This window comes from Scyliorhinus torazame, chromosome 3 (genome assembly GCF_047496885.1).
Source record: "Scyliorhinus torazame isolate Kashiwa2021f chromosome 3, sScyTor2.1, whole genome shotgun sequence".
Taxonomy (NCBI): Eukaryota; Metazoa; Chordata; class Chondrichthyes; order Carcharhiniformes; family Scyliorhinidae; genus Scyliorhinus; species Scyliorhinus torazame.
Window position 1 is genome coordinate 268,037,950 of NC_092709.1, and position 27,456 is coordinate 268,065,405.

A 27,456-nucleotide genomic window follows, 5' to 3' on the forward strand; every position below is an offset into this window, starting at 1 on the left:
AATTCCTGTCCTTTGCCAACTCTGGAAACCACCATCTAGCCTACCCGGTACAAACCTATGATTATTGTAAATCGGGGTCCAAACTGATGCTCCTTCTACTCTCTTATATCTCCTCCATTGCCCCCAGATTCTCAGAGCCGCCACCACCACCGAACTTGTGGAGTATCGGGCCGGCAAGAACGGAAGAGGTGCTGTTATCAGTGCTCCCAAGCTGGTGTCTTTACATGACGCCGCCTCCATCCGCTCCCATGCCTCCCCCTCCCCCACGACCCACTTCCTAATCATGGCTATATTAGCCGCCCAGTAGCAATTGCAGAAGTTCGGCAGCGCCAACCCATCCTTCCCCCGACTACGCTCCAGCAACACTGTTGTCACTGGCGGGGTTTTACCCGCCCACACAAAGCCCAAAATAACCTTGTTCACCCGCTTGAAAAAGGCCTTAGGGATGAAGATGGGGAGGAGGCACTGAAAGACAAACAGAAATCTGGGGAGGACTGTCATTTTCACGGTCTGTACCCTCCCCGCCAGTGATAGCGGGAGCATGTCCCATCTCTTAAAGTCTCCTTCCATTTGTTCTTCCAACCAGGATAGGTTTAACTTGTGCAGTGCCTCCCATTCCCGGGTCACCTGGATTCCCAGATAACGAAAGCTCCTTCCTGCCATTCTAAGCGGCAGTTCTCCCAGTCTCTTCTCCTGCCCTCTTGCCTGGATCGGGAACATCTCGCTTTTCCCCATGTTCAATTTATACCCTGAAAAATGGCTAAATTCCCCCAAGATTCGCATTACTTCCCCCATCCCCTCCAACGGGTCTGAAATGTACAAGAGCAGGTTGTTTGCGTAAAGCCAGACCCAGTGCTCCCCCCCCCCCCCCGAACCAGCCGTTTCCAGTTCCTAGAGGCTCTTAACACCATGGCCAATGGCTCTATGGCCAGAGCAAACAGTAACGGCGAGAGGGGGCACCCTTGCCTCGTCCTTCGGTGTAGGTTAGCTAGCAACCCCACATCCAGCCTCCATAGTGGGCGTTGCCCTCTCTCCACACTAACCCGTAGGTCCACCCAATGCGGTGCATGATCCGACACTGCGATTGCCGAGTACTCAGTATCCACCACCCCCGGTATTAGCGCCCTGCTCAGAACAAAAAGGTCGATGCGAGAGTATACCTTGTGGACATGTGAGAAAAAGGAAAACTCCTTCGCCCCTGGCCGTGCAAACCTCCATGGGTCCACTCCCCCCATCTGTTCCATAAACCCCTTCAATTCCTTTGCCGTGGCCGGCCTCCTCCCTGTCCTGGATTTTGACCGTTTCAATTCCGGATCAATGACTGTGTTAAAGTCTCCTTCTATGATCAGGTTATGTGACTCTAAGTCTGGGATCTTACCTAAAACCCGCCACATTAATTCAACATCGTCCAAATTCGGAGCATATATGTTCACGAGTACCACCCTATCCCCCTCCAGCTTCCTTCTCACCATTATGTACCTACCCCCCTTGTCTGACACTATTCTCCCTGCCTCGAATGCCACTCGTTTGCTGATCAAGATCGCTACTCCCCTGGTTTTTGAGTCCAGACCTGAGTGGAATACTTTGCCAACCCACCCCTTTTTTAATCTCGTCTGGTCTGTAACCTTTAGGTGTGTCTCTTGTAGCATTGCCACGTCCACCTCCAGCCCCCTCAAATGTGCAAACACGCGAGCCCTCTTGCCAGCCCATTCAGCCCTCTGACGTTCCATGTAATCAGCCTGGTCGGGGGGCCTTCCAGCACCTCCCCTCCTCCCCCCCCCCCACCCTGCCGACTAGCCATCACCCTTTTTAGGCCAGTCTGTAGCTCGCGCCCTCCGTCTCCTTGAGCCCCACCTCGGGCGGTCGCCGTTCCCGACCTCCCATTTGTCCCCTAGTAACAGTTCCTCCCCTGTCAGCAAAGCACCTCCCCTCCCTCCCCCCATAGCAACAATACTAGAAACCCAACCCCCCAAGTCAAGTTCCAGCTTAACACCTGCTCACCCCCCAATGCGCTTCCAAGAGTCAGCTGACCCATGCTGACTTGATAGCGCCTGCCTCTGGCACCAAGCAGTCTGCCTGCCCATTGTTCTTTCCCCTCTCCCCCCCACATGGATAAACTTTTTTAAAAGCATTGCATTCCCCAGGAAACAAACACCAGAAAAAACAGTGAAGAAATAGCCACTTTAGAAAAATAATCACCCAAAAAGCAGAACCAACCCCAAAGCCCATCCGCCCTCTAACTAGCTCCCTGCAAGACAAAGTTACCGTTAGCCATCCAAACAGCCCCTTATTACACATAACACTACTTATATTTATATAACCGAGCACAACAAATCGCTGCCACAGTACTTCTCCAAGGCTTCAGTGTCTTTTAATTCACCTTCAGCCTCTTTTCTTTAATAAAAGTCCATGCTTTGTCTGGTGTTTCAAAGTAGAAGTCCCGTTCCCCATGTGTGACCCACAGACGGGCTGGGCACAGCATCCCAAACTTCACCCACTTCTTGAAGAGGGCTGTTTTTGCCCGATTAAACCCAGCTTGCCTCTTGGCCAGATCCACGCCCAGACGCTGATAAATGCGCAGCTCACTGTTCTCCCACTTGCTGCTCCGTTCCTTCTTGGCCCACCGCAGAACATGTTCCTTGTCCAGGAAACGGTGAAAACGTATCACCATGGCCCTCGGTGGCTCGTTCGCTAGGGGCTCCTTCTCGAGGGCTCTGTGCGCTCTACCCACTTCCAGGGGCCGAGGGAACACCTCAACCCCCATCAACCTCTCCAGCATGTCTGTCACATAAGTCCTCACATCCGATCCCTCACTGCCTTCAGGGAGGCCGACTATTCTAAGATTCTGCCTCCTGGACCTGTTCTCCAGGTCCTCCAGCTTCTCCTCCTTTTTTTCTGGCGGTCGTTCATCATCTCCACCTTGGTCTCTAGCACGGTTATGTACTCATCGTGCTCAGACACCTTTTTCTCCACCGCCTGTATCGCTATCCATTGGGTCTCTTGATTCTGCATAACTTGATCAATCGAAGCCTTAATCTGGTCCAGCGTGTCCTTCTTCAGCTTGGCAAAGCAATCTTCAAAAAACTTCACCTGCTGCTCCGTCGACCACTGTGCCGTCTTCTCCGCCATGCTTTCCCACGTTACCAGCTCTTCCTTATAGGACTTTGGCTTCTTACACGGCCACTTCTGGTCCAATTCTCCATACACCAGAGGGGTATTTCTCCTTTCTGTCTCACTCTTCACCGATTTATCCAATAAAATCCAGACAAAAACCAGGGGAAAAAGGTCCAAAAGTCTGTCACAGGTGGGAGCTATCAAATGTGCGACCTATTCCTCCATGGTGTTGCCTTTTTTTACCTGCTATAAATTTGGCAGTCAATAAGGTTGCCCTTCTTTTATCTAGATAGTGATATGATATGCTCTCAGAGTCGCCAGGTATCAAATGATACCGCCACAAGGTTCAACCGGATATTGATCAAAGAGCCAAACAAGAGTAGTTAGTTCAAGATCAATGGTACTTTAATTACACGCAAGATTAACTTACACATGCAACATAAACACTACTCGTTAAACTACACCTAACAGCTATGACAACCTGTACTTAACTTCAGGCACCCGGCTGAGGTCAGAGGAACAGTGGCCTTTGTTCGAATCTGGATCGGCTGGGTCTGGAGAAGTAACTGCGGTTCAGCTAGGATCATCCGTCTGGTAGCGAGCGTTGAACTTGAACTAACTTCTGGTGGTGCTGCGATTGGAGATGGACGTTGCTGGAGCACCTGGTCCAAAAGAGATCAAACACATGGCAGTGTCTCTCTTTATCCTTGGAGAGTTTCGCACTCTTTTGGGCGGTCCTTAGGTTTGGACCCAATTAATTGGACAGTTTTTGATCACTGTCTTCGATCTGAGCCAATAAAGGGGCGGCTGCCTTGATGGCTGGGCGTGTTCTAAGCGGTCATTGACCCTGTTGTTTATGCTTCCTGAGTAAAGGGAGTGGCGCCGAAATGTCTGGACTTGTATCGGTTACCTGAGTATCAATCCTTTGTCTTACGGAGATGGGCCATTAAAATGCTAATCAGTTGGGTGTTTCGATGCTGTCTGGATTCTTTGCTCACAAATATACATTCAGGCTCTGTGCCTGCCTGAATCTTACATGGTCCACGTTTCCCTTTAGGCTTTGCGAACGTCCATGTTTCTTGTTGTAAGTGGCCATCCCAGATGGCTACAGTGGCCGCCACCTGAAGTCCAGCGTGAGCACTTGCTGGGGAGGCTGGTGAATGACAGGAGTTGGATATGGGATGGCTCTCATTAATTGTATGGAAATAGGCTTAAGTGGTGATAACTGGCTCCTCGCCACGCTACGACAGGATTCCGATTTTGGCTATGGGAGAGGGCCGGGTGCATCACAAACTGGCGCCTGGCGCGGTTCTCGTTTTTGGCCTCCCCGCAATCTTGCTTGAGCACAACGAGGTCGGAGAATCGCGCCCCTAGTCCCAGAAAAAAACAATGTTGGACTTTTTGGTGCCTTCTTTTGAGCATCCTGCATTCGTCCCTTTATGGATTTGGTTTGACAGCTCAAGATCCAGAAACATTGACTACAACTAAATGCTTTGGTAAATCCTCACCACTTGGATGGTAATAGCCCAAGTTGGTGGATCACCACCATGTTCTCATGGGCAATTAGGGAAGAGCAATAAAAGCTGGTCTTGCTAGTGATGCCTGTGTACCATGAAGAAATGAAGAAAACGTAGGTTCCTTTGCCCATTTCAGACTTGGAGTGTTGTGAAAGATACTATATATATGTGGAAGTATTTTCAAAGCAAATTCTTCCAAATACTAGCAATAATGAATTTAAGGTGCCTATTTTTTTTCATTTGTTCATGGGATCCGGTAATCACTGGCAAGGCCCACATTTATTGCCCTAATTGCTCTTGAGAAGATGGTGGTGAGCTGCTTTCTTTGAGTACTGTTAATCCATCTGGTGTCGAAACACCCACAACACTGTTAAGTGTGGAAGTTGGGAGTTCCAGCGACAGTGAAGGAATGGTGATATAGTTCCCAGTCAGAATAATGTGTGACTTAAAGAGAACTTTCAGGTGGTGATGTTCTCATGCACCTTCTGCTCTCTTTCTAGCTGGTAGACGTCATGGGTTTGGAAAGTATTGTTTGAAGCGCGCTTGTTACGGTGCCACAGTGCATCATGCACACTGTAATTGTGTTGGAGGGAATGAAATTTAAAGATGGTGAATGAGTGTCAATCAAGCGGGCTGCTTTGTCCTGGATGGTGTCGAACCTCTTGAGTGTTGTTGGAGCTGCACTCACCCAGACAAGTGGAGAGTGTTCCATCACACTCCCATACCATGTAGACAGTGGTCAGGCTTTGGAGACTCAGGAGGTGAGTTATTCACTGTAGAATACCCAGCCTCTGCCCTGTGCTTGTAGCCATAGTCATGGCTGGTCCAGTTCGTGACTATTGTCGACAAAGATTCTGGCCAGCCAGCTTTGCAGTCGCTTGAACACTGTGGAGATCAGAAATGATTGGATATTGTCACACTCATTTTAAGCTCATAAAACTGTGGGACCAATGTTGCACTTAGGACTCAGAACGCCTATGAATTAGGTTTGAAATTAAAGTGAAAATTACTTGCAAAATTCAATGGATCCACAATTTTGTATCACCTAGCTTGTAAAGAATTTCAGTTACATAATAAATAATTGTGGCTGAATTTGCTTAGGTTCATGCATAAATATGAAATTTGATAGTTAATTCTTCTTTAGTCAATAGCTGCCTATGCTTTGTTCCCACTCTCATAATTTTGGTCTATGGATCGAAATATAACATTGTTAAGTCTTGGTTACTTCTGGTGGGAAGCTCGTGAATTTGATCAAAATACAAATGCATAGTTATTGCAGACAACATACTGCTTAACATAGCACGATATTTTACTTTTACAAACCATTAGATGATTTTGTGCCAGGTCGGCGCCACATCCCCTTGCTTTAAATTGTGTTTAATGAAAGTTTCAATGGCATTCTGAGCATATTTAAAGGAAAATTCAGAGCTCAAGGAACTGGCTGTTACACTGAACCCGGGACTGCATCAGCAACAAAGTCTCACAGAAATTGATTCAAAATGGAAAAACAAAAAGAAATCCTGCGAAAAATGACTACAATGCTAAAGGTCCGAAGCCTTCTGATGAAACAATGCCTTGCTGAATGTTTAGGGACTTTAATTCATACAGTGAGTTTTTCTACTGAGCTTTAATAACATTTTATTGCTGAGATATACGTTTCTCCATGTTACTGGAGGAATCTTTTGCCGCAGTTACAGAAATTAAATGGCAAAGTTTATTTGTTATGTAAATAAATATTTTAGCAGTTTGATAGATAGTAAATTTAAATTGTAGTAAATAGTAAATTGCAGAAGTGAACTTGAGTATGGAGCCCATTTGCAGTCCCCAACAGTATGTGGAAATGTTATAAGTAGTTATTATTTATTCATCTTAAACTTTCTAAAATAATGAATGTCCTTTTAATGTTTGTGATTATTTTATGCCAACAACTAGTTTATTCCACTCACTGCCTAAACTGTAAAGTAAAGCAAAATTTGTTGTATGTAATTAAACATTTTTAATCTTTGTTTCTACACAGTTCCACTTCAATTCACGAACCCTGGCGATTTTCGTTTCTTGAAATGTACTTATTAATTTATTTGAGATAGTTTATAGTTGAACTCTCCAATTTAGGAGAGGAAGTTAGAGTAAGGGGTGGATAACCTACAATTTGAAGCACAGGAAAACCTGTGCTACTCCCAAAACCATCCGATAGGAAATGCCTACATGCAAGCTGAGCTAGATAGCAGCTGCCATTTTCCTTTGATGAGTGGGAGCGCACTGGCACAATGCTGTCTTGAATAATTGACACAGCTAGCAAATCTTGGCCATTTCAGTGAGGTATCGGCTAAAGCTGGGATTTGAGCTCTCCCAATAGCTGAGAGTGCAATCTGTCAAATCTTATACCAAGCAACAAATACAAAATCCAAGAATGGAACAATGGTCCCACCGTCGTAACAGCGAGCTCCAAGAGTAGTATACCCTTCCCCCTCATCCTCATCCCCCTTACCTCATAACAACTATCTCCTTAAAAAACTTAATACACATCTCAAATTTTAATTCACCCCAGTCTATTTCACTTGGACACATTGGGGGGGGAATGCAAGTCAATCTACAAAGGGAGCAAACATTGTTTATTGATTATTGCCATTTACTTTGCAGATGCTGAGCTGTGGAGCGACAGCGCAGTTTGTTCTGAGTTGTGGTGCACACAAAGACTTTTTGACTGTTACTTTTGCTGGTGGATTTGCAGTGGCTCTGGGTATATTGGTAACTAGTAAAGTCTCAGGTATGTAAATATTCATGAAGGATTAAGGGGTTTTCATAACATTACACACATAGTTCTAGGTTGAACACCTCTCATAAAAGACAATTAATTTTCAGTTGAAAATACCTCTCTGAAAAGAAGTTAACTGAGTTAAAGGCGCTGCATCTTGTGGCTTTTCGTACGCTGACACGCAAAAATAAAAATGTCCGTACTTCATTGAGAATTAGTGGCATTAAGTGAAATTACTTAAAGTCTTCAAAATGCAGTGTAATGAACATGGTCCTTTTTTCCATTTTACTGCAAGTCCACATTAATGGGTGAAAGTGTTTTACTCTACAGCTCCAAAGATCAAACATGAGTTTCACCATTGCAGTAGAGACTGGCATTAATTTGGGGAGGCAATGGCATGAAGGTATTGTCACTGGACTAGAATCCAGAGGCCCAGGGCAAGATCTGGGAACCTGGGTTCAAATCCCACCATGGCAGATGGTGAAATTTGAACTTAATAAAAAATCCGGAATTAAAAGTCGAATGATGACCATGAAACCATTCCTGATTGTCGTAAACACCCACCTGGTTCACTAATGTCCCTTTAGTGAAGGAAATCTGCCATCCTTATCTGGTCTGGCCGACATGTGACTCCAGACCCAGCAATATGGTTGTCTCTCAAATGAACCCTGAAATGGAGGGAAGTTAGGGATGGGTAATAAATGCTGGCCCAGCCAGTGATGCCCATGTCCTGTAAATGAATTTAAAAATTACCTCATTTACCTGGAAAACTCAAGTTTGGCCCAAACATCTGTGGACATAGTATTGAAACCAGTGTGACTGATGGGAACATAGGGCAAAGGACATAGGATTTAAGAGTAGGGGTAGGATATTCGGCTCTATGAGTCTGTTGCAACGTTCAATAAGATCATGGCTGATTGCGGTCTCAACTCTACTTTCCTGTCTGCCCCACATAGGCCTTGAGTCCCTTCTCTATCAAAAAACTGTCTAACTCTGTCTTGAATAAATTCAAAGACCTGGCCTCCACTTGTTTCCTGTGAAGAGAATTCTGCAGATCACCTATCCTCAGAGACAATTGATTTTGCCTCATCTTTTTAAAAATAAATTTAGAGCACCCAATTATATATATTTTTCCCATTAAGGGGCAATTTAGCGTGGCCAATCCACCTAACCTGCACATCTTTGGGTTGTAGGGGTGAAACCCATGCAGACATGGGGATAATGTGCAAACTCCACACGAACAGTGACCCAGGGCCAGGATTTGAACCCGGGTTCTCGAGCCGCAGTCCCAGTGCTAACCACTGCGCCGCATGTTGCCCAATTTTGCCTCACCTTGATCGTAAAAGAGAGACTTCTTATTTTTAAACTGTGTCCCTCGTTCTGGCTTCCTCCACAAGTGGAAACATCTTCCCAGCATCCACATCAAGTCTCCTTAGGATCATATATGTTTCAATAAGATCACCTCTCATTCTTCTATACTCTAGTGGGTAAAGACCCAACCTGTTGAACCTTTCTTTGTAAGACCTTCATCCCATGAATGAGTTTGGTGAACCTTCTTGGAACTGCTTCTAGAGCATTATGATATTTCCTTAAATAAGGAGCTCAAAAAAGCTGCCGTAAATCTTCACCACTTTTATATTGTATTCCTCTTGAAATAAGTACTTACATTCCATTTGTCCTCCTAATCACTTGCTGTACCTGCATACTAACCTTTTGTGAATCATATACCATGACACCCAGGTCCCTTTGTATCACTGATTTCTGCAATCTCTCTTCATTTAAGTAGTATGCTGCTTTTCTACTCTTGCTGCCAAAGTGGACAAGTTCACATTTTGACATATTATAATTCATCTGCTGAATTTTTGTCCACTTATTTAACCCTTTATCCCATTACATACTCTCTATCTTCTCTTGCCAATTTACTTTCCTACCTATCATGGTGCCATTGGCAAATGTAGCTACCATACATGCGGTCCCTTCATCCAAGTCATTGAAGTAGATTGTAAATGGTTGAGGCCCCAGCATTGAGCCCTGTGGCATTCCACTAGTTACAGCTTGCCAACACAAAAAGGACCCATTTAATCATACTGTCTGATTCCTGTTAGCTAACCCAGTGTTCTTCAAACTCGGGGGCGCGACCCACTTCGGGTGACGGGAGGGTCGTGGAGTCGTCCTTCGCGGTGCTCCCGGTTTCGCTTTTAATAACGCTGGCTGCAAGCGGCCTTTAACATGGCTGCGAACATGTAAAAAAAATTTGGCCGCTTTGTGCATGCGCGCCCGATCATTGGCGCGCATGCGCAGTGCGGCCGCTATTTTTTTAAACAGTTGCAGCTTTGTGTTTTACAAGTTTGGGGAGTTTTTATTCATTTTATTCATTTATTTTATTCATTTAATTTTTATTTTTTTCATTTATTTTATTCATTTTATTTTGTTTTTACAAGTTCGGGGGGGGGTATTCATTTTATTCATTTATTTTATTCATTTAATTTTTTTTTCATTTATTTTATTCATTCTTTATTTTTTATTTTTTTACAAGTTCGGGTTTTTTTTATTTAATAAAATTTTACGGGAAAAAATGCAGAACTTTGGACAGATGGAGACTCCATACTTTCCGACACCGGAAGGCTTCACCTTCATCCAACAGGTTCCATTGGAGGAGCGTGTACGAGGGCCAAAGGGACCCAAAACAATTTCCTCCATTTTTATCAGCAAACAAGGTAAGAGAAAATGGTGGGTCGCTCAGGTCGGCCGGCGTGGGTCGCGAAGGTCGGCCGGGTTGGGTCCCGAAGGTTGGCCGGTTGGTAAAAATGGGTCCCCGGGAAAAAAGGTTTGAAGAACACTGAGCTAACCAACCCATGCTACACGATGAACTCTTATTTTGCATAGTGACCTTTGATATGGCACCTTATTAAATGCCTTTTGAAAATCTATATACACCAGGGGCGGGATTCTCCGACCCCCGCCGGGTCGGAGAATCGCCGGGGGGCGCTCCCACTCATCAAAGGAATATGGCAGCTGCTATCTACCCCACTACTCGGCGCCGGGACCCCTCGCCCCGCCGGGTAGGGGAGAATCCCGCCCCACATCTACAGGTTCTCCTTTATCCACCATGCTTGTTACCTCCTCAAAGAATTTTAATTAAGTAGTTAAACACAATTTCCTTTTCACAAAACCCTGTTGACTCAGCCTAATCGCATTATGATTTTCTAGGTATTCTGCTATAATCTCCTTAATAATGGATTCTAGCAATTTACCATGACAGACGTTAAGCTAACTGGCCTATAGTTTCCTGATTTCTGCCTCCTTTTTTCTTGAACAGAGGTGTTACACTGACTCCCTCCCAAACGGCATTGTGGGTGTACTGACACCATGTGGTTTGCAGCAGTTCAGGAAGGAAGCTTGCCAGCACCTATTCAAGGCAATTATTGATGGGAATAGCTGCCTAGTTAAGGATGCTAGGGGTGAAAGTTCTTTTTATTCATTTTTATGGGATTGGGGCTTTGTTGGCTAGACCAGCATTCATTGCCCACTCTTGATTGCCCTTGAGAAGGTGGTGGCGAGCTATCTTCTGGAGCTGTTCAGTCCATACGGTGTAGGTGTAGGTACACCCACAGTGTTATTAGGGAGGGAGTTCCAGGATTTTGACCAAGTAACAGTGAAGGAACAGCAATATATTTCCGGATCAGGATGGTGAGTGACTTGGAGGGGAACTCCCAGGTGATGGTGTTTCCAGGTATCTGGTGCCCTTGTCATTCTGGATTGTAGTGGCCATGAGTTTTACAATTTAAAAAAAAATCAATTATTTTTTTCCAATTAAGGGGCAATTTAGCATGGCCAATTCACCTACCCTGCATATCTTTTTGGGTTATGGGGGTGAGACCCATGCAGACACGGGAAGAATGTGCAAATTCCACATGGACAGTGACTTTGGTGAGTTCTTGCAGTGCATTTTGTAAATGGTGTACGCTGCTGCTACTGTGAGTCAGTGGTGGAGAGTTTGAATGTTTGTGGAAGAAGGAGCAATCAAGTGAGTTGCTTTGTCCTGGATGGTGTCGAGCGTCTTGAGTGTTGTTGGAGCTGCACTCATCCAGGCAAATGAAGACTATTCCATTACACCCCTGACTTGTGTCATGTGAGAGTACCTTTAAGAATTGGGTGTTTATAAAAAGGTATGTATATAAATATCTGTAGTGAGAGTACCTTTAAAAAATGGCTGTTTACTACTGCAGTGATGTCAGAGAGTGGGTGGAGCTGGGCTGTCTGTCAGCTTTTTACTTTCGTTTTAGGCTGTTTGCTGCAGGGTGTGTTTTAGTTTCGTTTTCAGAGCTGGATAGCTGCAGTCACAGCCAGAAGGTTTATGAATCTCTCTCTGTAATCTAAAGACTGTAAATTGATCCTGGTGATTTAAAACTAATAACAGTAGTGACTTTAACCTGATGTGCTTCTGGTAAAAGGTGTTTTAAGTCGTATGGATGTTAAAAGGAAAGCTTAAAGGATACTTAGTGTTGTAGTCTTTGGGGGTTGTATTTGAATTAATGGTTGCTAAGATGTTCACTGTTTGTTTTAAAAAGGTTAACTTGAGTTCATAGAATAAACATTGTTTTGCTTTAAAAAATACTTTTCCATTTCTGCTGTACCACACCTGTAGAGTGGGCCGTGTGCTCCCCATACCACAATCTAGTAAAAGTTGTGGGTCAGGTGAACTCCATAACATACTTTGGGGGTCTCTAAACCCTGGCCCATAACACTTGTGCCTTGTGGGTGGTGGACATGGTTTGGAGAATCAAGAGGTGAGTTACTAGCCTCTGGCCTGCTCTTGTAACCACAGTACTTTTATACTAGTCCAGTTCAGTTTCTGTTCAATGGTAGCCCCAGGATGTTGACAGTGGGGGTTCAGTGATGGTAATGCCATTGAATGTCAAGGGGTGATTCTTTCTTATTGAAGATGGTCAATGCCTGGCATTTGTGTGGCGGATATGCTATTTGCCACTTGTCAACCCAAGCCTAGACTTTGTCCAGGTCTTGCTGCATTTGGACATAGACTACTTCATTATCTGAGGAATTGAGAATGGTGCTGAACATTGTGCAATCATCTGCAAACATCCCCACTTCTGACGTTCTGATGGAAGGGAGGTCATTGGTGAAGCAGCTGTTTGAATAATGTTTATTGTTACTACACTTACATTAACACTGCAATGAAGTTACTGTGAAAAGCTCCTAGTCGCCACATTCCGGTGCCTGATCGGGTACACGGAGGGAGAATTCAGAATATCCAAATTATCTAACAGCACAGATACAGGGAGAACGTGCAGACTCTGCACAGACAGTGAAGATGAAGATGGTTGGGCTGGGGACACTATCCCAAGAAACTCCTGCAGTGATGTCCTGGGACTGAGCTGACAGACCTCCAACAACCATCTTCCTTTGTGCTAGTTATGCCTCCAACCAGTGGAGAGTTTCCCCCTTGGTTCCCATTGACTCCAGTTTTGCTATGGCTCCTTGATGCTATACTTGATCAAATGCTGTCTTGATCTCAAGGACAGTCACTTTCACCTCACCTCTCACAGTCAGCTCTTTGCCCATGTTTGAACCAAGGCTGTCATGAGGTCTGGAACTGAGTGACCCTGACGGAACCCAAACTGAGTGTCTGTGCACCGGTTATTGCTGAGTAAGTGCTGCTTGATAGCACTGTAGATGAGCCCTTCCATCATTTTACTGATGGTGCAGAGTTGGCTGAAAGGGTGGTAATTGGCCGGTTTGAATTTGTCCTGTTTCTTGTGTACAGGGCATGCCTGGGAAACTTTCCACATTTCCGGGTAGATGCCAGTGTTGTAGTTGCACTGGAGAAGCTTGGTTCAGGGTGCAACAAACTCTGGAACATAAGTCGACATTGTGCCCAGTCATAATATTGTCAGGGCCCATATCCTTTGCTGTATCCATGGCCTTTAGCCATTTCATGACATCACGTGGGTGAATTGAATTGGCTGAAGACTGGCATCTGTGATGCTGGGGTGCTCTGGAGGAGACCGAGATGGATCATCCACTCGGCACTTCTGGCTGAAAATATTGCGAGTGCTTCAGTCTTGTCTTTTGCACTAATATGCTGGATCACCCCATTATTGAGGTTGAGAATATTTGTGGAGTCTTCTCCTCCGATGAGTTGTTTGATTGTCCACCAACATTCATGACTGGATATGGCAGGGCTGTAGAGCTTGGGTCTGATCTATTGATTGTGGGATCGTTTAGCTCTGTCTATCACTTGCTGCTCATGTTGTTTGGTCACGTTGTAGTCCCACCTGTAATCCCACGTTGTAGGCCCACCTGTAAAGAGTTGCCAACCTATCAGAAGCTGACAGCTCTTTGTTACTTGACAGCACCACTGGGGAGGAGGCATTGTGGGCGCTGGGCTACAGGTGAGTGATAGTAGGCTGGGTTCGGGGGAGAAGTACTGTGTAGGGTTTGTGTTATGCGGACGGAGAAAGGGTACTGGCAGCAAGGGCTGGTGGTTCTCAGTGCAACCCTCCCACACAACCCCCAGCGCCCCCCTCCCCCCCTCCCCCCTTCGTAATGCTGGCACTGAGTGCATTTGAGCGAGGGACCACCCCTGGAACTCCAAAAGAAACCGTAATGGGGTTTGCTAAATTTGAGGCTGTGGGGACCGGGGTTTGAATCCCACCAAAGCAGGTGGTGAAATTTGAATTCAATAGAAATCTGGAATTAAAAGTCTAATGATGAGCATGAAACCATTGTCGATTGTTGTAAAAAGCTATCTGGTTTACCAGTGTCCTTTCGGGAAGGAAATCTGCCATCCTTACCTGGCCTGGCCTACATGTGATTCCAGACAACCTTTAAGAATTTTGAAAGTTTCAGTGAGATAACCTCTCATTTTCCTAAACCCTAGAAATACAGGCCCACCCTCCTCAACCTCTCCTCATTGGACAGTCGCGCCATCTCTGGAATCAGTCTAGTGAACCTCCGCTAAACGTCCGCTATAGCAAGGATGCCCCCAAAGATGGGTATAAATGCTGGCCCAGCTAGCGATGCCCACATTCCATGAACAAATTAAAAATACATTTCTCTGGATAGCCAGAGGCTTTTCCCCAGGACGGAAATGGCTGTCACGAGGGGACATAATTTTAAGGTGATTGGAGGAAGTTATGGTGGAGATGTTGGAGGTAAGTTCTTTACACAGAGAGTGGTGGGTGCGTGGAATGCACTGCCAGCAGAGGTGGTGGAGTCTGAGTCATTAGGGACATTTAAGCGACTCTTGGACAGGCACATGGACAGCAGTAAATTGAAGGGATGTTGGTTTGGTTGAACTTAGATTCGGATAAGTGGTCGGCACAACATCTTGGGCCGAAGGGCCTGTACTGTGCTGTACTGTTCTATGTTCTATGTTCTAAATGGTGTAGTTTCCATTTGTTCAATTCTATTGCAGGTAAACCACCTACCATTTTTGTCAATGATACTTGGTAGTACTTTGCTATGGATTTAAAAGAGCTGGCGTGCCAAAATACCTAATAAGCAAATATCCACTTTTTTTTTATTTCTCAGTTCCACTGCCCACCAATAATATAATAAATTTATACTATAATTTACATCTTGCTTCGATTGTATAGAGCTTTGGGGAGATCACACCTGGAGCATTGTGTGCAGTTTTGGTCTCCTTATCTAAGGAAAGACATCCTTGCTATAGCGGACGTTTAGCGGAGGTTCACTAGACTGATTCCAGAGATGGCGCGACTGTCCAATGAGGAGAGGTTGAGGAGGGTGGGCCTATATTCCTCGGGTTTAGAAAAATGAGAGGTAATCTCACTGAAACTTTCAAAATTCTTAAAGGGTACGACAGGGTAGATGCAGCAAAGATGTTTTCCCTGGCTGGGACCAAGGGACATAGTCTCAGAATAAGGGGTAGACCATTTCAGACAGAGATGAGGAGAAATCTCTTCACCCAGAGGGTAGCAATTCTCTACCCTAGAGGGCTGTGGAAGCTCAGCCATTTATTATGTTCAAGACTGAGATTGATAGATTTCTACATATGAAAGACATCCAGGGATATGGGGATAGCATGGGAAAGTGGCATTGAGATTAATTATCAGTCATAATCCAGTTGAATAGTGGAGAAGGCTCGAGGGGCCAAATGGTCTACTCCTGCTCCTATGTTTCTATGTTCCTATATCCTATTTATAAGTGCAATTTACCATTTACTGTGTATAAATTCACAACTCTTTTCTTCTTTATATAGGAGCTCACCTGAATCCCGCAGTGACCTTTGCTTTGTGCTTACTCGCCTGTGAACCCTGGTTAAAATTTCCTTTCTTCTTTTTGGCACAAACATTAGGTGCCTTCCTTGGATCAGGAATAATGTTTGGTTTGTATTACGGTGAGTATTGAAACCACCAAATTTCAATAATGTATAATGTAAAATAATTTTATACGTATATTAAAACTTAAAACAAGTTAAAGCTTTATATTGGAATTCAGTAATAAATTATTAATGATATAAATGCACCCAAATATTTCTATTTATCTTTGTATCATATTCACACAGGGTGCTGCAAATATTGTTTCTGATACTCTTCCCAACATTTATCTATTATAATCTGGAATTTATCTCTAAATTATGAACAGACTCTCACAACTGAATTTATTTAATTAAAATATTGATAATAGAGCTGATTTAGATATTTAACAACTGAGAGGAATGAGATGATTTAATGTGAGCAGGTTATTTTATTTGGACATGGCTGAAAGCCAGAGACATCAGAGACTAAAATTATGCCTGGCCCATTGCATGGGAGCAGAGGTTGCAATTCTCGACCTGACCATGCTGCTTCAGTTGTAGGTGTGCAGCAGGCAGATTTGGTGCTCCCGCCTCATGACTATCACAGTGATTTGGGTTGAATGGGTTCTGTGCTGCTAGCTACCTCTGTGTTCTCCTTTTTGTTTCCCCCATCCCCTCCCCCCACATCTACATCTGTCACAGTTCACCCTCTGGTGTTAGTTTCTCTGCTGTTTGGCCTTTCACATCTTTTGTCCTCTCTGGGGACTGCCATTAGCACTCTTTCCCCTTGGTTTCTGTGGCCATTAGCACCCGGTTTACCTGGGTTTCTGGGCTATGACTCATCTTTCATTTTCACTCCACAGTATAAATATTTCCCACTTTCTCTGTCTGTTAGCTTTGACAAAGAGTCATTGGACTCGAAACGTTAACTATTTTCTCTCCCAGATGCTGCCAGAACTGCTGAGATTTTCCAGCATTTTATCTTTCGTCCCCCAACCATGTTGATACTTTTGACGGATCTTCTGATTTCCATTCCAATAAAATTCACCTCCGGATGAGCAATATGGCAAAGACCATTACATCGGCTCCTTTCCTTTCTATTAGCCCTGATACTTCCAACACTCCAAAAATTGCTTCAAGAGGTCCTGGTAATATTTCCACCTCCACAATTTTTGTTAAAGCTTTAAATACCGAGATCCAAAACCCCAGTAATTGTGGACAGAATACATGAACATAGTTATCTGGTCCTCCTTTACACCTCTCATATTCATCTTCTACCTCTGTGAAGAATCGGCTTATTCTCTCCTGTGTCATATGGGCCCTATGTACTTCCATGAATTGTTTCAAGCTCATACTAGCACATGAAGATGTAGTATTGACCCTGTGCATAATGTTATGGGCCAGGGTTTAGAGAACCCCAAAGTGTATCATGGAATTCACCTGACCCACAACTTTTAATAGATTGTGGTATGGGGAGCACACACTCTACAGGTGTGGTACAGCAGAAATGGAAAAGTATTGTTTAAAAGCAAAACAATGTTTATTCAATGAACTCGAGTTAACCTTTTTAAAACATACAGTGAACATCTTAGCAACCATTAATTCAACTACACACTCCAAAGACTACAACACTAAGTAATCCGTAAGCTGTCCTTTTAACATCCATAAGACTTAAAAAACAAAACCTTTAACAGAAGCACATCAGGTTAAAGTCACTACTGAAAACATTTATAATTCTGAATTCACCAAATGATCAAGAGATAGTCTTTTGATAGCAGAGAGAACAGCAGTACACCTGCTTGGTCTGGCTTCAGCTCCAACACTGAAAATGAAACTAAAACACACCCTGCAGCAAACAGCCTAAAACAAAAGTAAAAAGCTGACAGACAGCCCAGCTCCACCCACTCTCTGACACCACTGCAGTAGTAAACACCCATTTCTGAAAGGTACTCTCACTACAGATATTTATATACACACCCATTTATAAACACCCATTTCTTAAAGGTACTCTCACATTACAATAATTTCAGTCCATTCTTCCCATTCCAATTCCATATCCAACTGTTCCTCACACTTTTGTTTTATCTCCTCATTCGGTGCTTTCTTTGTGTCTTTCAGTAAATGTTAATAATTTTCCCATCTCCCAACTCATTTGGCAAGAGCAATTTATCAAGCAAGTTGTTATCTGATAGTCGAGGGAAAGAGGACAACTCTTTTTTCACCAAATTTTGTAATTGAAGATATTTAAACTTCTCCTCCCTCTGCATTTTGTGTTTCTTCCTCAATTCTTCAAAGTTTGCAAACATACATTCTAAGAACAAGTCTTTCACCTGTCTCAACCTCCTTTAATCCACCGTTTAAATATTATATCCAATCTTGCCGGGGTGAATCGGTGGTTTCCATAAATAGGGGCGAGCACCAACATATTTACCAAACAAAAATGTTGTCTCAATTGGCTCCAGATTTTTAAGGAAGTTGCCACTACCAGGCATTCTGTAAACTTCACCGGGGTAAATGGGAGTGGTGCCATAGCTAAAGCCTTAAAGCTAGGCCCCTTTCACGATGCTTCCTCCAACTGTACCCATTCCGCTTCTTCCTCTCTCCACCATTGCCGAATCTTCTCTATATTCACCACCCAAAAATAATACAAAAGATTGGGGAATACCAACCTTCCCACCCACCGATTCCTTTGTAAAAACACACATCGCATTTGTGGAATTTTACAAGCCCATATCAAATCTGAAATTATTATTTCCATTTTATAGAAAAATGCCTTCGATAGGAATATTGGGAGGGATTGAAACACAAATAAAAAGTTTGGTAGGATGCTCATTTTGATCATTTGTACCCGCCCAGCTATTGAAAGTGGAAGGGTATTTCACCTTTTAAAATCTTCTTTTACCCCTCCACCAGGCCTGCCAGATTCCATTTATACATTGTGGCGTAATCATGAGCTGCCTGAATACCTAAGAAACTGAATCTACTTTTGGTTAGTTTCAATGGAAGGATACCTAAATCTGTCTCTCTCTCTCCCCAGGGTATTTATTGGAAATATTTCACTTTTTGTTATATTCCCAAGAAGGTTCCAAATTTTTCCAATATATTCATAATCTTTTCCATACATTTCAATGGGTTAGATATATAATAATAAATCATCCGCATGTAGCGAAATTCTATGTTCTCTACCCCCTCTAAACACCTGACCATTCCGGAGAAGGGGATTTAGGATCTGTCTTTCTCAACCTGAGCTTCAGAGGGATCATTTGAGAGGCACAGCTGATCTGGGATTGTCATAAAAAAGGGCTAGGGTTATAATCCACCGCATAATCTCCCCGCCCCCCCTCCTTCCTTTACACTCTCTAGCTTCTCCCTGTTGTTGCAGGACTCTTCACCCGATAGCCACAAAGCCTCTCAATCTGTCTGGCTGTGGCAGGGAAACAGATTTTAAAGAATGACACACTTTCTGTCTTTCAATTCTGCAGGGAACTCCCATTTCTGTTTTCTCAACTGCAAAACTGTACGCCCATTCTTCTGCCAATCATTGCCTCCCAGTGAATATCGGGCCCTTAGTTCAAGAAACTGCTAAACCTGAATCTGTCACCCTTTCACAGTTGTACTGGGCCTTTAAATAAGTAACTCGTGAAATAGTTAAAGTGGCTGAAAACTCTGTGGTCTCACTGCATGCTGAGCGCACAAAGCTCTATTCAGCAGTTCAAATTGGTAAAAACTAACATTGAAGTCTAAAATAAAACAAAATGATCTTCTTTGGAAGAAAATATTCTGAACAACCTTTTTAGGTTATTAAAACTCATCCTTTTATTATTTTCCTTGGGGTCTTTGGTACTCTGCTTTCAGCTCTGTTAAGTTGCATCTGATGATCGTTTCTGTACTGTATTTATTTTCAGTGTCCCGTTTTTGTTACCTTTTTACCTGTGTGAGCAAAATGATATTCAGGGGCGTAATACTTTCCTTCATCTTGAGAAAGCTGCAAGTGTCTGTTGGGGAAAAACCAAGAAAGTGAATCACAAACAGAATTTCTATTAATAATTATACCATTGCAGATAAATTGTGGCATTATGGTAATAAACAGCTGACAGTATTTGGAGCAAACTCTACTGCTGGAATATTTGCTACTTATCCACATGAACATTTGAGTGCAGTAAATGGCATTTTTGAACAGGTAGGTGAGCAGAACTTCAATGAATTACATGTGTTTAATGCGTGAGGGAGTGTAAACTTGTCATCTCTCAGTTTAAGCCAGATTTTCGTGAACAAGACAGGAAGCTCAATGACCAAGACCCATTTCTGTATAAATGCCCCTGCTTGCATTATATTCGGTCCAGTGAGAGAGTGAGATCAAGTCAACCCACTGTACCCAGGCATAGACTGGATGTGGCCAGGGAGGTGCCCCAGTATTGAGGTGGGCTGGTTAAAAGGCCTGCTTTAGTTCTCTGGGACTTCATCCCATATATATATATATATATAAAAAGTTGTTAAGCCCTCTATCCCTCACACCTCACACTCCTGTTCATTCCCCATGCCCCCTCCATGGCCCCTTGCCTCCCCCCATGACCCCTTGCCTCCACCAAGCCCCTCCCATGTGCTTCATAGTTTCATAGAATTTACAGTGCAGAAGGAGGCCATTCGGCCCATCGAGTCTGCACCGGCTCTTGGAAAGAGCACCCTACCCAAGGTCAACACTTCCACCCTATCCCCATAACCCAGTAACCCCACCCAACACTAAGGGCAATTTTGGACACTAAGGGCAATTTATCATGGCCAATCCACCTAACCTGCACATCTTTGGACAGTGGGAGGAAACCGGAGCACCCGGAGGAAACCCACGCACACAAGGGGAGGATGTGCAGACTCCGCACAGACAGTGACCCAAGCCGGAATTGAACCTGGGACCCTGGAGCTGTGAAGCAATTGTGCTATCCACAATGCTACCGTTCATGCCTTCCATGCCCCTGGGAACTGGATTGACAGAAACACATGGCCAGACCTGTGTTTCTCCAGAAGGCCTCTTTCTAGCCTCCAAGACTGACTAATTGATTAGCCTGGCAGGGATCTGTTTAGACAAGTGGAAAGGGAGTATTTTATTTCATTGATTGACATCTTTATGATGTTGTGATGAGTTACTCTTTCTTTGATGTGTTTTTTCATGTATATTTGTCTGCTCAAGAGTAAGAGGTGTAAAGTGAGGAAAGTTTCTGTTATTGATGTTAAAATGGGCTCGATTCTCCGGGCCCCCAGCTGTGTCTTTCTTGGCGGTGCGCCATTCGCTGACAGCGGGTAACTCCCGCGGCTTATCAATGGGAATTCCCATTGACGATACCACATGCTGCCGAGAAACCCGAGGGCGGGGATCCGCTGCTGGCGGGAACTGAGAATTCCAACAGCCGGAGAATTCCGGCCAATGTCTCTGCCTAATTGACATTTTATAGGGGAGCAAGGGCAACACTTACTTTCAAAACAGATTTCCGCAACTCAGCAGGGTTTCACTTGCTGGCCAATGCCAACCTCTGCCTCGGTGACCGCCCTCTCCCCGGGCTCACCAACCAGGTCCAGTGCCCACTGCTCTGCTGTGGTGAGAGGTCCGGCGGTGCCCCTCCAGTTTTCTCTCTCTCACAGTGGTTGCGCGCCAACTTCTCCTGGGGTGGGGCGGGGAGACAGAAAATGCACAATGCTATACAGTCAGACGCATGCAGCACAGGGTGTAGGCAGCTGGTGGTCTTCATGGCCAGGGCACCCCACCATGGCGGTCAGAATGGGTGCTTGTAGATGGTGCAGGGTGGGGGTTCGGCAGCCTCCCCCCACCCCGCCACTGCCCTCGGGCAGGGGGCAGAGGGCGGGATTACGGGTGTATGGGATGGGGTTATTGCCATGGGCACAGAGCTGCCTACTACAATAATCTTTGTTAGTGTCACAAATATGCTTACATTAACACTGCAATGAAGTTACTATGAAAATCCCCTAGTCGCCACACTCCTGCGTCTGATCGGATACACAGAGGGAGAATTCAGAATGTCCAATTCACCTAATAAGCACGTTTTTCGGGACTTGTGGGGAGAAACCAGAGCACCCGGGGGAAACCCACATAGGGGAGAACTTGCAGACCCAACGCGGACAGTGACCCAAGCCGGGAATCGAACCTGGGACTCTAGCGCTACCTGGGACCCTGGCGCTGCTCACCCTCGCCGCCCTGAGGAGGTCATGCAGTTTCTTCTGCACTGCTGGCTGGTCCTGATAGCGATGCCTACGGTGCTCATGACCTCTCCCACCTGCCTCCTAGGCCTGGTGCGCAGCAGTGGGTGGCAACCGCCTCCCCACCCCAGGGTACAGGGTGCCCTGCATCTCCTCCACTGTGTCAAGTAGGGTCTACAGCTCAGTGTCCGTGAAGCGAGGTGTCACTCTCCTTGCTGCCATCTTGTTGACTGGGGTGGTGAGTATGGGGAGTGGAGTGCTTATATGTGGCTGCAGCTTGTCAGCCTCTCGAGTGTCAATCCAGAGCCCGCTGAATCAGACACCATTTTTCATTGGAATCAGTCGTGTTCCACGTGGCGCTGTTGCTAGACCATGGATTGGCTTGGGAACGGCGCCAATTTTGCTGTCGTAGAACACCACCGATTCAGTCCCAGCGTCACCACTTAGTTTCTGGCACGGAGAATTCTGACAATTGTTTAACATACTTTCAGATTTTATTAGTTCATTCCTCAGCATGCTGGCAGACAAAAGAAGTAGATGGGAAATTACAGGGTAAGAGGTTGAACTGGATATCAAAGGAGAGCTGCCATTTCTTCTCCTATTTGCCCTCCACCTCAGGGAGACGGTGTGTAGAACAAGAAAATGGAATCTTATGCACTCAGGATATGAATATGAGTCAGGGCCATTTCTGAGCCCTGACACCGCTGTTGGGATGCCCACCTGGGAGATCTTCCTGGAGGCAGCCAATTAAGAAGCCATCTCCAGGTCAGGCATCCTGTTAAGGATGGCATGGGGTTCCACAATCAGAGGAGGCAGCCTCGGAAGGACAGCAGGTACACCAAAGGCTTCTCCATGATTTCACCCATTATGTCTGAAAGAGGTATTTGCATTTCTTAAATGCCCACAGCTGCCAAGCCCCGCTGAGGAAGGGAACCTACCATGGAGAATGGCCACCACAGATGTGGCTTGCTCAAAAATTGCTGCGGTAGGGGAGGGATGAGATTAGGAGGCCTACAGGCCCCATTGGTCTGGCCACCAGCAAGCTGCCTCCAGACATCTGCTGCGCTTGGCCCTCAATGGGGTACTTGTCCACCACCAGGCAGATCCTAGCAACATATCCAATCAGACCACAAATGGACATTTAATTTTGCAGGTTTGACTACCTGCTGCAGCAGGAGGGCTGGTCGCCTCTGTCACCTCCAGGAAAATCACCCAGAATCCCTTATATCTTTGACATTCCTCTCAGTCCTACTTCAAACCTACCTTGTGGGACCGGAAAAATTTCACTCAGCATGTCTGACATTATTTTTTCAAAATTGAACGATGCTTTATGAATAAATGATAAGGAAGAGAAAATGGAAAGAAAAATACTGGAAAAAAGTTGAGGACTGATTCTGCAGCCATGTCAAAAGATGGCATGCATTCTTTGTGCTCACAGGTACACACTGACTGCAATGTAAGGATCATGTTTTTTAAAAAATTCATTAATGGGATGTGCCTATCCCTGAGAGCACTTAAGATTCAACCACATTGTTGTGGATCTGGAGTCGCACGTAAGGATGACAGATTTCCTTCCCTAAAGGACAATAGTGAACCAAATGGGTTTTTACGACAATGGTTCGATGGTCACCTTTGTTTTGACTTTTAACCAGAATTTTTTCGTTTATTGAATTAAAATTTCACCATCTGCCATGGCAGGATTCGAACTTGGGTCCCCAGAGCATGACTCTGTGCCTCTGGATTACTCGTCCAGTGATAATACCACTACACCACTGCCTCCCTCTGAATCATAGAATCATAGAATCATAGAAGTTTACAGCATGGAAACAGGCCCTTCGGCCCAACCAGTCCATGCTGCCCAGTTTTTAACCATTAAGCTAGTCCCAGTTGCCCGCACTTGGCCCATAACCCTCTATACCCATCTTACCCATGTAACTATCTAAATGCTTTTTAAAAGACACAATTGTACCCGCCTCTACTACTACCTCTGGCTGCACATTCCAGACACTCACTACCCTCTGAGTGAAGAAATTGTCCCTCTGGGCCCTTCTGAATCTCTCCCCTCTCACCTTAAACCTATGCCCTCTAGTTTTAGACTCCCCTACCTTTGGGAAAAGATGTTGACTATCTACCTTATCTATGCCCCTCATTATTTTATAGACCTCTATAAGATCACCCCTAAGCCCCCTACGCTCCAGGGAAAAAAGTCCCAGTCTATCCAGCCTCTCCTTATAACTCGAACCATCAAGTCCCGGTAACATCCTAGTAAATCTTTTAATCACTCTTTCCAGTTTAATAATATCCTTTCTATAATAGGGTGACCAGAACTGCACACAGTATTCCAAGTGTGGCCGTACCAATGTCTTGTACAACTTCAACAAGACGTCCCAACTCCTGTATTCAATGTTCTGACCAATGAAACCAAGCATGCCGAATGCCTTCTTCACCACCCTGTCCACCTGCGACTCCACCTTCAAGGAGCTATGAACCTGTACTCCTAGATCTCTTTGTTCTATAACTCTCCCCAACGCCATACCATTAACTGAGTAGGTCCTGGCCTGATTCGATCTGCCAAAATACATCACCTCACATTTATCTAAATTAAACTCCATCTGCCATTCATCGGCCCACTGGCCTAATTGATCAAGATCCCGTTGCAATCCTAGATAACCTTCTTCACTATCCACTGTGCCACTAATCTTGGTATCATCTGCAAACTTACTAACCATGCCTCCTAAATTCTCATCCAAATCATTAATATAAATCACAAATAACAGTGGACCCAGCACCGATCCCTGAGGCACACCACTGGTCACAGGCCTCCAGTTTGAAAAACAACCCTCTACAACCACCCTCTGTCTTCTGTCGTTCAGCCAATTTTGAATCCAATTGGCAACCACACCCTGGATCCCGTGAGCTTTAACCTTCTGCAACAACCTACCATGCGGTACCTTGTCAAAGGCTTTGCTAAAGTCCATGTAGACAATGTCTACTGCACTGCCCTCATCTACCTTCTTGGTCACCCCCTCAAAAAACTCAATTAAATTTGTGAGACATGATTTTCCACGCACAAAGCCATGCTGACTGCCCCGAATCAGTCCTTGCCTCTCTAAATGCTTGTAGATCCTGTCTCTCAGAATACCTTCTAGCAACTTACCTACTACAGACGTTAGGCTCACCGGTCTGTAGTTCCCAGGCTTTTCCCTGCTGCCCTTCTTAAACAAGGGCACAACATTCGCCACTCTCCAATCTTCAGGCACCTCACCTGTGGCTGCCGATGATTCAAATATCTCTGTTAGGGGACCCGCAATTTCCTCCCTAGCCTCCCACAAATTCCTGGGATACATTTCATCAGGTTCCGGGGATTTATCTACCTTGATGCGCTTTAAGACTTCCAGCACCTCCTCCTCTGTAATATGCACACTTCTCAAGACATCCCTATTTATTTCCCTTAGTTTCCTAACATCCATGCCTTTCTCCACCGTGAATACCGATGAGAAATATTCATTCAGGATCTCACCCAACTCTTGTGGCTCTGCACATAGATGTCCTTGTTGATCCTTAAGAGGCCCTAAACTGTCCCTAGTTACTCTTTTTCCCTTTATGTATCTGTAGAAGCTCTTTGGATTCTCCTTTGCATTATTTGCTAAAGGAATTTCATGTCCCCTTTTTGCCCTCCTGATTTCCCTCTTAACTCTATTTCGACAATCTCTATACTCTTCAAGGGATCCACTTGATCCCAGTTGCTTATGTACGTCATATGCCTCCTTCTTCTTTTTGACCAGAGTCTCAATATCTCGAGTCATCCAGGGTTCCCTACTTCTACCAGCCTTGCCCTTCACTCTAAAGGGAATGTGCTTACCCTGAACCCTGGTTAACACATTTTTAAAAGCCTCCCATTTACCAGCCGTCCCTTTGCCTGCCAATAGTCTCCCCCAATCTACCTCTGAAAGTTCCTGTCTGATACCATCAAAATTGGCCTTGCCCCAATTAAGAATTTTAACTCTTGGGCCAGACCTATCATTCTCCATAGCTATCTTAAAACTAATGGAGTTATGGTCACTTGTCCCAAAGTGATCCCTCACGAACACTTCTGTCACTTGCCCTTCCTTATTTCCCAAGACGAGGTCAAGTTTTGCCCCCTCTCTAGTCGGTCCATCCACATACTGAATGAGAAATTCCTCCTGAATACACTCACCAAATTTCCCTCCATCCAAGCCCCTAATGCTATGGCTGTCCCAGTCAATGTTGGGAAAGTTAAAGTCCCCTACTATTACCACCCTATTTTTCTTGCAGCTATCTGTAATCTCCTTACATATTTGCTCCTCAATTTCCCGCTGACTATTTGGGGGCCTGTAGTACAGTCCTATCAAGGTGATCTCTCCCTTCTTATTTTTCAGTTCCACCCATATAGACTCAGTGGGCGAACCCTCGGATATATCCCCTCTAAGTACTGCCGTGATGTTCTCCCGAATCAAAAACGCCACTCCCCCTCCTCTCTTACCTCCTGTTCTATCCTTTCTATAGCATCTGTACCCCGGAACATTGAGCTGCCAGTCCTGCCCCTCCCTTAGCCATGTTTCAGTCATAGCTATAATATCCCAGTCCTATGTGCCCATCCATGCCCTGAGTTCATCCGCTTTGCCCGTCAGGCCCCTTGCATTGAAATAAATGCAGTTTAATGTAGACTTTCCTTGCTCTCTGCCCTGCTTTCTCTGGTCATGCTTTACACACTCTCCCTTCCTGCCTTTTGTTTCCGTCCCCACTGACTTCCTACATCGGTTCCCATCCCCCTGCCACATTAGTTTAAACCCCCCCCAACTGCACTAGCAAACACATCCCCGAGAACATTGGTTCCGGTCCCACCCAGATGCAGACCGTCCGATTTGTACAGGTCCCACCTCCCCCCAGAACCGGTCCCAATGTCCCAGGAATTTGAAACCCTCCCTCTTGCACCATCTCTCAAGCCACGTATTCATCCTAGCTATCCTGTCATTCCTACTCTGACTATCACGTGGCACTGGTAGCAATCCTGAGATTACTACCTTTGAGGTCCTACTTTTTAGTTTAACTCCTAACTCCCTAAATTCAGCTTGTAGGACCTCATCCCGTTTTTTACCTATATCGTTGGTGCCTATATGCACCACGACAGCTGGCTGTTCACCCTCCCCCTCCAGAATGCCCTGCAGCCGCTCCGAGACATCCTTGACCCTTGCACCAGGGAGGCAACATACCAACCTGGATTCTCGTTTGCGTCCGCAGAAACGCCTGTCTATTCCCCTTACAATTGAATCCCCTATCACTATAGCTCTGCTACTCTTTTTCCCGCCCTTCTGTGCAGCAGAGCCAGCCACGGTGCCATGAACCTGGCTGCTGCCACCTTCCCCTGGTGAGCCATCTCCCCCAACAGTTTCCAAAACGGTAAATCTGTTTTGGAGGGAGATGACCACAGGGGATCCCTGCACTGCCTTCCTACTCTTCCTCTGTCTGTTGGTCACCCATTCCCTATCTGCCTCAGTAATTTTAATCTGTGGTGTGACCAACTCACTGAATGTGCTATCCACAACTTCCTCAGCATC

The 27,456-nt window shown here is 45.1% G+C and overlaps 1 protein-coding gene and 1 long non-coding RNA gene across 3 annotated transcripts in view; one reads left to right on the plus strand and one right to left on the minus strand.

Moving 5' to 3' along the window:
• Positions 1 to 6,033: 6,033 nt before the first annotated feature.
• Positions 6,034 to 27,456, plus strand: part of LOC140409113 (aquaporin-3-like) — a 35,498-nt gene continuing 14,075 nt past the window's right edge. The window contains exons 1-4 of one of the 2 annotated variants that reach the window (XM_072497231.1): positions 6,034 to 6,178; positions 7,272 to 7,398; positions 15,632 to 15,769; positions 19,732 to 19,850. In XM_072497231.1, the coding sequence (XP_072353332.1) occupies positions 6,131 to 6,178; positions 7,272 to 7,398; positions 15,632 to 15,769; positions 19,732 to 19,850 (432 nt within the window). In that variant the 5' untranslated portion in view covers positions 6,034 to 6,130. Of the gene's footprint in view, positions 6,239 to 7,271; positions 7,399 to 15,631; positions 15,770 to 19,731; positions 19,851 to 27,456 lie in introns of both variants that reach the window. The other variant, XM_072497230.1, reaches the window with a different exon arrangement.
• Positions 17,555 to 27,456, minus strand: part of LOC140409114 (uncharacterized) — a 34,272-nt gene continuing 24,370 nt past the window's right edge. The window contains exons 4-5 of the long non-coding RNA XR_011940281.1: positions 21,139 to 21,324; positions 17,555 to 19,665 (exon numbers count right to left, since the gene is read on the minus strand). This is a non-coding gene — a long non-coding RNA (uncharacterized lncRNA). The remainder of the gene's footprint in view (positions 19,666 to 21,138; positions 21,325 to 27,456) is intronic.